The sequence below is a fragment of the Saccostrea cucullata genome, unplaced genomic scaffold, assembly GCF_032062105.1.
Source record: "Saccostrea cucullata isolate Sc308-1 unplaced genomic scaffold, CSIRO_AGI_Scuc_v1 ctg9367, whole genome shotgun sequence".
Classification (NCBI taxonomy): Eukaryota; Metazoa; Mollusca; class Bivalvia; order Ostreida; family Ostreidae; genus Saccostrea; species Saccostrea cuccullata.
In genome coordinates this window covers 32,649-43,762 of record NW_026930970.1, presented here as the reverse complement: position 1 = coordinate 43,762, position 11,114 = coordinate 32,649, and the positions used below count along the sequence as shown (strand labels likewise).

Below are 11,114 nucleotides of genomic sequence, written 5' to 3'. Positions count from 1 at the left end.
TGCCAATCCCCCCCCCCCCCCCCCCTCCCGATTTCAGGTCACTAAGAAGAAACATCGATGAGTGTTAAAAGCATGAAGAATTAGGCCTTTGAGAACTGTGTACTGGTTTAGAATATATTATGAATTTTATTCTGATAAAGTAACAAAATGAATGTTTTGCAGATTAAAAACTGAGTTTGAAAAAAAAAAGAAAGTTATTTTTGTAACCACTGTCGGTGATAATTAAATCATTATGCTTCACATATAAAATGAGCATCACCTGAAAAAGTAATTATTTATCTATAGATATGGCTTTATTGTCTTTAAACAGATTATGCATATTTAAGGTCCAACAACAAACCAACGTACTAAGAAAATCTGTGAAACCTTTTAATATTCTAGGAAAGGGGGGGGTACTGAAATGCGTGTAGCTTCAAAATGAATCTGATTACCTTACTTCATATTTTAATCATAAGTCACTTATAATGACAAGAACAGCATTTATTATTTTTGGGAAAATTCATTGGGCAATTTTTTGTCTAAACGTTAAAAACTGCTACTGAGGTGAAAATATTACTGCAAATTTACAATTAATACTTCCCCAAAAAACAATGGCATTACTACATCTATCAATAGTTTCCGAAACAATTTTTATTTTCAATAAATATAAAGCATATTATTGAGCATCTGCAGGAAATTTTTTAATTTGTTTCAATTTTGTTGCGTGTATGGCATAATAAAACATTCAACTCATGAATATCAAAAGATTAAAAAGTGGTGGTTACCATGGCAACCATAACTTCCTTATAACCCTGATGACCATGGTTGATACTTTGATAAAATGGTATCATTGACATAAGGCACATTATATGTAAAAAAGAAGAAAATTCATTGGGCGGAATTTTTTCACGGGCCCATGCAATCCTTTCCTTAAAACAACAGGCAATCAACCAATCCTCGTTATCTCCAAATATTTCATTGTAAAACCTACAAAAAATAACTGACTATAAGACTAACAATTAGTATGAAAAAAGTCAGTCAACATTTGACTCAGTGCTAAATTGTATTTGCTGTATTTGCTGACGAAGCCATTTTATCGACCATAGAACTTACGAAATGATGACTTTAAATCCTTTTTTCACCAACTTGTTTTTCAATAATTTATCTCTTTCTAGATTTTTTTCAGAAGAATAGGGATGATCTTCGATCCTCAATGTCGAATATAAACTGAGATATAAACCCTGTTACAGGTGATAAAGGTATATTGCTGCATAAAGTAAGGGAAAGAAGGAAAGTGACGATTGAAAAGTAAAAGTCAACATGTCCATCGAATAGCGTGGTTGTTAGATTTTTTTTAAATTGGAATAGTGTCATTAAAATATGATTTTATTTACGTTTAGTAGATATATCACAAAAATCTCATTACATTTATAAATTTCTTCTTTGATTCACAATGTATTGAACATATTTGTAACTAAAAAAAATAACAAACACACATTCACTACACCGTTAAAGGAATTGGAGAAACAAAAACGGAACAAAGAATGTTTGTTATAATATAGCTTTGATTAGTCTTATTGACCTCAAACTTAACATAAAAATTACTAACTGCCTCTAGCCATGTACACTGATTTTCTTATCTGCGATTAATCATTTATAGATAAAGTGATGATATCATCTACATAATGAATATATATTTATTCAAAGAGATATTTTGATTATGAATATTTCCTTTTATATTTCAATATTTTCCTTTTATATTTCACAATTGATTATTTATCAAAGATCCCTTAAACAATTGCAAGTCTCCTCTTTGATTCACGATAAAAATAATGAAAGCATATTAACCAGCAACATTTTGATTTCCTTTTTGTCGGAGCTGGAGAATAGAAAGGTTTTATGAAGTAAAGTTGTGTTCATACTTTTTTTTTTAAAATTGATTAATATCTGGCAGTATTGTGTCTAAAGAGGATTGTATTGATTAAAAGTTTAATGTAGAGAAAAATGATTTCCTTACAAAAATTCTGCGAGTTTCTTGCTTTATCTATATCAGTTATATACATGTATAATATAATTGATTTTACTTTTTTATTTAAAAAAAAAAGCAATAACATAACATCTTTGCAGGTTTTTTTATTAAGAGAACATGGGGAACACACTTTCAAAAGGGTATACAAGTCTTACTAAAGGATCTCATACAGAATTTCAACCAAATTCGCCACAAATAGGGCACCCTAACTGAAAAGCGAGGGGGTAACTTTATTACCGGTAGTCATAATGGTCACTTATCAATTAACATAATTAACGTCAGATAACACGTTCCTCAAAAATATATTTTTCCCCAAGAATTTGTCATTGAAGTATAAGTACTTAAACAAGTTTCCTCACAAAAAATTAGGAAACATTACCAGGCATTTGGACAAGATATTACAGGGTCATATTTCGTATATAACCCTTATGGGTAATCTTCTGAATGGCCTATATCACAATGTTGGTGTACTTATAATAAAAACAATTTTGAAAACAATGTAGAAATCAGGAGAGAATGACAAAATGAATAATTCTTATATAATACCAAACGATACAAAACATATATTTCAGGAACGTGTCGTCTTACCTTTTAAAATATACATAAGATTCATTTTGGAAAAGCGACAGATATTCAGTGATATTAAAGATATTTGAAGCAAGAGCATAATCAAGGATCACTTCATCTATTTAATCATAAATAAAAAGTGCTTCATAATTATCAAACAGTTTATCCTCAACAAATGACTGACACATATACGATATTCAAGAATTGAAACAAATAAATACAGAAAAATTCTCACCACTTTCGCCAGTAACATATGTGAGCGAATTCAAAACGGGACGAATTCAAGAAATATGGCCTTTCTTTGAAACTCTGAGCGAATTTAAGATATAGTGGCTAAAGAATCTCGAATTGTATGACTCAAACAGGTCTTTCTGGTTATCAGAGAATCAATCTATCCAAACTCAAACCTTTTATAAATAATGATTAATTCTGAAAATATGAAATATATAAAGATAACAAACAGAATTCAAGCTGAAAAACCATTAGATTAAAATTTGGAACAGAGTAGACAGGACCTCATAAAGTATTAAGAGGTGGAATCAGGTGCCATGAAGAAGTAAGTATCATCTGCCGACCTGCATCGTATAGTGAGACCTCCTACCGGAAGACTGGCAATATAGTGAGATTTCCCCCTGAAAGAGTGGATAGTGAGAATCTCCCAGGGAGGTATCATTATTCATTAATCGGTCATTGATGAGAAATTTACTTCTATGCCTTTAATTATATTTAAGGAATGACTCTAATTCTTGGCCATATTATCGAGTATAATCTGGTTTGGGTCAGTTTACGCTTTATAATCCGCGAAGCGGATTATAAAAAAGCGTAAACTGACCCAAACCAGATTATACTCGATAATATGGCCAAGAATTAGAGTCATTCCTTATAATTTAATTAAAAGATAAATAATTCAATTTTTAATGATAGGAATCATTTATTTTTACATCAAATTTAAATTTACAAGTTATCTGTGATACGCGCATGAATATGCTTAGCAACGGCCGACGAGAGGACGGCAGACATCTTGGAATACACAAAGTGCAGAGCCGGTTATTTTTCAAAATTGAAAACACAGTTATTAAATGTGGAGTTTGCCATGAATCCTGCTGAAAGAATATTCGAGGATTGAAGGGAAACTATCCCGGGATTGGATGACGAGGCGGAAATGGGAACGTTAGATGACATGCGATCAATGGACTGGCTTTGGTCCTCAGTCTGCGATTTAGGAATACACCCTGGGCTGCATGTAGAAACGGTAAGTCTGCTAAGTGTGTCGCTCATGTTTTTCTTTTGGATCGTGGTACAGTCTCTGTTATAACTTCTAACCGAAGCTTCACTCTTGTGTCCGCTCATATGCATTATGTGTCTTATTTCATACCCGGCATCGTTCATCCCCTGAATAGCTGTTGCCCGTAAACAGTGGGCTGTGTACCTTCGGGAGCAATCAGAATGCTTTGAAATATCTGCCATAAATCTAGTAAATTGGTATGGTTTAAGTGGAATGTTGTCATACCAAATTTCCAAGTTTTCCGGGGAAGAAAGTGCGGCTTTGATACAACGATTAAACAGGAACTCAGCATTTGGATCTGTTTTTGATATAAAGAGTTTAAGCGTTTTTAATGGACATTTATCTCCGGCGCTAGGCACAGCATACATACGCTTTTCCTTTGGATTTTCTGTAGAGTCGATCCCACCTTGCCAATTTTTTTGTTTTGTTTCGTGAGATAATGTGACATACTCATCGCCATTTTCATCCGTTTTGAAAACAAAAGAGTCCCGTTTCAGTTGGTGATGGAATTCTAATCCACGTGTGACAAATTGCATTGAAATTATGAACCATGTTCTGAAGCGGAGGGTGATTGGATTTTCTGTATCAAAAAGGTAAGCAGAAATTTTGAGCAAATCAGCTTGAGGTATAATTTCCTTATGTTGTGTAGGCTTAGATAGGCCGTCCTGCAGATTTTTCTTCAATTTTCCATCTAGAATGTTGTTACTAGTGCGAAATTCCCTTCCTCTAACAATATCAAAATCCCGTCCCAAGTCCTGTAGGTATCTGTTGAGTGCTGATCTGATAGATTTGAAAGAATTTTTATGGTATTCCATATTTTGGCTAGGTTTTCGTTTGTCTGACTGTTTACATGCTTCTGCATAAAATCTGCCAAGGAGTGTGTTCAAATCACTGGCAGAAATGGTCTCGAAATCTGTCAGGTATCCTAGTGATTCCATACTCCAATCTAGAAAAAAAAGGGGGGGGGGTAAAAATTGTCAAAACACCAGAAGAAACACCTGGATAGCTTAAAGAAAGCGCTTATGATCATATGTCATGAGAGATTTGGGTGCAATTCCCAATCTGGGTTAAAATAATGGTGTATTGATATATTAATATTGCTTTACCCCTTTCAACTTATAAAGATTTTTTACCTTGAAATAATTTAATTTTGTTTGTACCATGCATTTTTATTGGTTAAACACACAGGAAATATTTATTCCATTTTGTATAATCTGGTTAGCTCTGGTGCCACGCCCCCTTGACAACCCCTGCCGGAACTACTTTTTATGTATGTGAATGTAAATATTACATATGCATATGCATGTAATTGTTTGTTTACATGATTTATGTAACTTAGATAGTAAAGGAGATAAAATTATTAAAAAGTATAAATTCTTCGTCAACTTTATTGACGTATTAGTTAAAGTAAGATTTCTTCTTCCATTTATGCACATTTAGCAAAAAAATTAAGGATTGATTTTGGGTGAGTAATGTTTTCTGTGACATCCGGTCACAGAACGTCTGCTTTGTTCATAAACATCTTTTTTAAACATGGCATCAAACTTTGATTTAAATTATAATTTTAATCAACATCTTGATCAATCAACAAAGAATGAAGATGATGTAGACTGGGGGTCTCTAGACTTCCTCCTTGATGACGAATTCCAACTGGAACAAATTGTTTCCACATCAGCAGAAGATGCAATTAAGGAATTAGAGGCTGCATTTTCTGCTGAAAGAAAAGAAAACTTTGCGCCACTAAAATTTGAAAATCCTTCTGGACAATCTACATGTAAAAGGTTCAAAACTGCCACAGAAAAGGAACTTTTTGACCTACAGGAAAAAAGGCAGTCAAGATCTACTAAAAATAACACCAAATGGGGTGTTAAATTATTTCAAGGTAAAAAATCTTTATAAGTTGAAAGGGGTAAAGCAATATTAATATATCAATACACCATTATTTTAACCCAGATTGGGAATTGCACCCAAATCTCTCATGACATATGATCATAAGCGCTTTCTTTAAGCTATCCAGGTGTTTCTTCTGGTGTTTTGACAATTTTTACCCCCCCCCCTTTTTTTTCTAGATTGGAGTATGGAATCACTAGGATACCTGACAGATTTCGAGACCATTTCTGCCAGTGATTTGAACACACTCCTTGGCAGATTTTATGCAGAAGCATGTAAACAGTCAGACAAACGAAAACCTAGCCAAAATATGGAATACCATAAAAATTCTTTCAAATCTATCAGATCAGCACTCAACAGATACCTACAGGACTTGGGACGGGATTTTGATATTGTTAGGGGAAGGGAATTTCGCACTAGTAACAACATTCTAGATGGAAAATTGAAGAAAAATCTGCAGGACGGCCTATCTAAGCCTACACAACATAAGGAAATTATACCTCAAGCTGATTTGCTCAAAATTTCTGCTTACCTTTTTGATACAGAAAATCCAATCACCCTCCGCTTCAGAACATGGTTCATAATTTCAATGCAATTTGTCACACGTGGATTAGAATTCCATCACCAACTGAAACGGGACTCTTTTGTTTTCAAAACGGATGAAAATGGCGATGAGTATGTCACATTATCTCACGAAACAAAACAAAAAAATTGGCAAGGTGGGATCGACTCTATAGAAAATCCAAAGGAAAAGCGTATGTATGCTGTGCCTAGCGCCGGAGATAAATGTCCATTAAAAACGCTTAAACTCTTTATATCAAAAACAGATCCAAATGCTGAGTTCCTGTTTAATCGTTGTATCAAAGCCGCACTTTCTTCCCCGGAAAACTTGGAAATTTGGTATGACAACATTCCACTTAAACCATACCAATTCACTAGATTTATGGCAGATATTTCAAAGCATTCTGATTGCTCCCGAAGGTACACAGCCCACTGTTTACGGGCAAGAGCTATTCAGGGGATGAACGATGCCGGGTATGAAATAAGACACATAATGCATATGAGCGGACACAAGAGTGAAGCTTCGGTTAGAAGTTATAACAGAGACTGTACCACGATCCAAAAGAAAAACATGAGCGACACACTTAGCAGACTTACCGTTTCTACATGCAGCCCAGGGTGTATTCCTAAATCGCAGACTGAGGACCAAAGCCAGTCCATTGATCGCATGTCATCTAACGTTCCCATTTCCGCCTCGTCATCCAATCCCGGATAGTTTCCCTTCAATCCTCGAATATTCTTTCAGCAGGATTCATGGCAAACTCCACATTTAATAACTGTGTTTTCAATTTTGAAAAATAACCGGCTCTGCACTTTGTGTATTCCAAGATGTCTGCCGTCCTCTCGTCGGCCGTTGCTAAGCATATTCATGCGCGTATCACAGATAACTTGTAAATTTAAATTTGATGTAAAAATAAATGATTCCTATCATTAAAAATTGAATTATTTATCTTTTAATTAAATTATAAGGAATGACTCTAATTCTTGGCCATATTATCGAGTATAATCTGGTTTGGGTCAGTTTACGCTTTATAATCCGCTTCGCGGATTATAAAGCGTAAACTGACCCAAACCAGATTATACTCGATAATATGGCCAAGAATTAGAGTCATTCCTTAAATAATTTAACACCCCATTTGGTGTTATTTTTAGTAGATCTTGACTGCCTTTTTTCCTGTAGGTCAAAAAGTTCCTTTTCTGTGGCAGTTTTGAACCTTTTACATGTAGATTGTCCAGAAGGATTTTCAAATTTTGGTGGCGCAAAGTTTTCTTTTCTTTCAGCAGAAAATGCAGCCTCTAATTCCTTAATTGCATCTTCTGCTGATGTGGAAACAATTTGTTCCAGTTGGAATTCGTCATCAAGTAGGAAGTCTAGAGACCCCCAGTCTACATCATCTTCATTCTTTGTTGATTGATCAAGATGTTGATTAAAATTATATTTTAAATCAAAGTTTGATGCCATGTTTAAAAAAGATGTTTATAAACAAAGCAGATGTTCTGTGACCGGATGTCACAGAAAACATTACTCACCCAAAATCAATCCTTAATTTTTTTGCTAAATGTGCATAAATGGAAGAAGAAATCTTACTTTAACTAATACGTCAATAAAGTTGACGAAGAATTTATACTTTTTAATAATTTTATCTCCTTTACTATCTAAGTTACATAAATCATGTAAACAAACAATTACATGCATATGCATATGTAATATTTACATTCACATACATAAAAAGTAGTTCCGGCAGGGGTTGTCAAGGGGGCGAGGCACCAGAGCTAACCAGATTATACAAAATGGAATAAATATTTCCTGTGTGTTTAACCAATAAAAATGCATGGTACAAACAAAATTAAATTATATGGAGATAATATAAGTCAAGCTCAATAGTATATTTTATTGGGAAAAAAACAGCTGGCTCTAAAGAGAATAACAAAGTGGTTTAGTCAAATGCAAAACAGAATTAACTGCATACATGTGTGTTGTATACTGTTCTGTATTTTCTTTGGAAAATACATCAGAAACAAAACAAAACAAAAGATGGATGTTCTTTCCGCAGAATGAGGAATCTAATGCCTTTTTACTCTTATCAGTGTAAGTTATCGGTGACTCCTGAAAAGTGGTAAGGCATCTATTGTGCAACTTTTTCCTCAATCATTATAGAGTTACATGAGACAACACTGGATTGTAAAGGAAGGAATGCACCTACGCCCTCTCACTCTTTAAAAGTTTTGTCTCATTAGCATTATCGTCATTTTTTTTTCTTTGTTGTTGTTGTTGTTGTTGTTGTAATACATGTACTTCCTAGCCAGAAAAAGAATTGAGGTGAACTGATGAACAATATGATCAAATTGATAAACAAGGATGTGCTGCAAAAACAAGAAAAGAAATAGTCCTTAACGGTCACCTAGGTATAATACAATATACACTGTAAAGGATCCTTTAGAAGTATAAAACAAAATTAACTGATAGAAGAATTTCAGCAATCTGGTAAAAAATACCCTTGCTTATGGTATTGCACTAGACCTAAATGATCTCCTTGTGATCATACTTGGTTTTCCCAAGTCTTACACATTGCAGGTGATGAGAAATGCAAAATATACAAATACAATCGATCGGATACTTGCTTATTATGTAAGGTATTCAATATATACAGATGTTTTTGTCAGCTGTCTAATTCAGCACATACAACATGGCTATTTGTTACTTGTCACCAATTACAACAAGAAAACATTGATGAAACTTAAACTTGTATGTAAATGCCAGGAACAAAGATCACAAATTCGATCATCATTGTCAGTTCCCCAAAAGCGACCTTTTTCAATTTGAACTCTGTGATTCATACATCTAAATTTACATAAAGCTTTTCTCAAATCCTTTGGTAGATATACCGGTAGGAAATAGTTTTTAAAATAATTTTCTGATTTAAATATCCTATAATTGAGGGTTTGGGCATATCAAAAATACTGGCATATCAATACTGCTTAAATTAATCATTTAATCTAGCTTTTAACAGTTTTGACACCAATATTTTCTTTGGAGAATACTGTTGTAATCATAACTCGGACATTCCCCTTGTTGAGCATTAAATGTGTTGGGTTTTTTTTTTCAACAAAACAATCCAATTTTAGACTGATTTAAGTCATGTTCTCCAAGTTTTTATAACAATTTATATATGAGAAAAGATATTTTGTCTTGTCTCCCACAAGCAAGTCTATGCCAAAACCCAATAACTCGGGACTTGATGAATATTTCTACTGGGTATCTGCCTATTTCACCATAGAAAACTTGGTTAGGGGTACATTTTTTCAGATTTAAAAATCATTTTGTACAATTGTAATAAATTGATGAAATGCCAAGGGCAGATAAATCATATTGTCTGACTGAATACAGTGCTCAATTGTAATCAAAGTGCTTACATAACTGCTGTTCTGAAGAAATTTATTTTCTAATAATCTATAAAATGTTCTAAATAACTTAAATATTAAGAGATTAATTGGATTAACACATCCTTTTCTCCTATTTGAACGACACTAGGAAATAATTTGAAAAAATGGATATCCACCAATTTGAATCGCCATTTTGACTTGTAACTTACAGCTGCACCACTATTCAGTTGTAGAATAGTGAGATGCGGAGAAAAAAATACTTATCTGCAGTCCATGGATATTTGCGAATGTAAAATTCTGAACAAAGCAGAATAAAGAAACAATAGGCAAATAAATCCTGATATCTGAAGGCACCAAAAATTATAACGTTTTTCTAATGGTGTTAGTGAATAATATGAATCAATTTTGATCCACATGTAGAGCTGTAGAAAATATGCAATTGAAATGTCAGAATGCCTGTATTAGGTGGGTGAAGATAACTTGTAATAATATACATGTCCTTATATGAATAAATCAGCTGAACATTGAAAGACAAGTACTGGACCTGTCGCAAAAGGGTTAAAGGATGGCGTATCTGGTGTACCCAAACTAAATCCAGATGAGGTAGTTGTGTTTAATATTGTCCCCATTTCTTCAATCTGGGTAAGCCGTGCTTCAATAAGTTCTTGTTTATTTTTCTCAGGAAGCTTCTGGTAGAATTGATTCGTCTTATATCTGGTGAGCTTATATTGAATCATGCATTCGAAAGCTCTCGCATACAATTCTGGCAAGCAGTATTCATTGCCATAGTTAAGACATCTGAGCAGGTATTCAACGTCATTTTCAACATTTACATAATGGTTTCCTACTTTCGCTTTCTTGAACTCAAGTTCAGTTAATAGCCATGTTTCACACTCCATTAAAATGCATTTCACATCGTACTCATGTGCTAGTGGCAAAAGATCTGCAATACTTCTTTCTGAAAAATGAAAAGAGCTTCTTTCTTTTTCATGAATGTTTAAACCAAAAGAATAAAAAATCATGTTTTTTTCATATAAATTAAAAAGCATCTACCTGAAAGAGTAACACGTTCTCTCGGGAAAATACATCTCAGAAACAAAACGAAAATAGAATATTCCTTTCCAGGAAGATGAACTTCTGCTGCATCCTTTTCTTTAAAGTCGTCGGTGAGCATTTTTTTGAATACGGGTGATGCATCCATCAGCACAGCTTTGATTACATGTATTTTCTTTTCTTCCACGATGAGAGTTAGATCTGTCAGCTCTGGATCGTACGGGAAGTAGTCAGCATCGTTTTCGTCTTTCTCAAAAGATTTGTTTTCCATTTTGGTAGCCATGTCTTTTTATGATCTTACTCGGATGATGACAAGTCAGTTTGAATTCAATGTTATCTCCCATTGATCAGGTCGAAAAGAATACC

The 11,114-nt window shown here is 33.8% G+C and overlaps 3 protein-coding genes across 3 annotated transcripts; 1 reads left to right on the top strand and 2 right to left on the bottom strand.

Moving 5' to 3' along the window:
• Window positions 1-3,622: 3,622 nt before the first annotated feature.
• LOC134230786 (uncharacterized) lies at window positions 3,623-4,798 on the bottom strand. The gene has a single exon (XM_062712634.1). It carries the CDS (start codon window positions 4,796-4,798, stop codon window positions 3,623-3,625), a length of 1,176 nt encoding a protein of 391 aa, XP_062568618.1.
• A 569-nt stretch (window positions 4,799-5,367) lies between these two features.
• On the top strand, window positions 5,368-7,026 carry LOC134230785 (uncharacterized). Its single transcript, XM_062712633.1, has 2 exons — window positions 5,368-5,742; window positions 5,930-7,026. The coding sequence occupies exons 1-2, from the start codon at window positions 5,394-5,396 to the stop codon at window positions 7,024-7,026; spliced, it is 1,446 nt and encodes a 481-aa protein (XP_062568617.1). The 5' UTR covers window positions 5,368-5,393.
• Window positions 7,027-9,295: 2,269 nt separating this feature from the next.
• Window positions 9,296-11,114, bottom strand: LOC134230783 (kelch-like protein 15). Its single transcript, XM_062712631.1, has 2 exons — window positions 10,749-11,114; window positions 9,296-10,653 (listed from the first exon to the last, which is right to left on the bottom strand). The coding sequence occupies exons 1-2, from the start codon at window positions 11,029-11,031 to the stop codon at window positions 10,196-10,198; spliced, it is 741 nt and encodes a 246-aa protein (XP_062568615.1). The 5' UTR covers window positions 11,032-11,114; the 3' UTR covers window positions 9,296-10,195.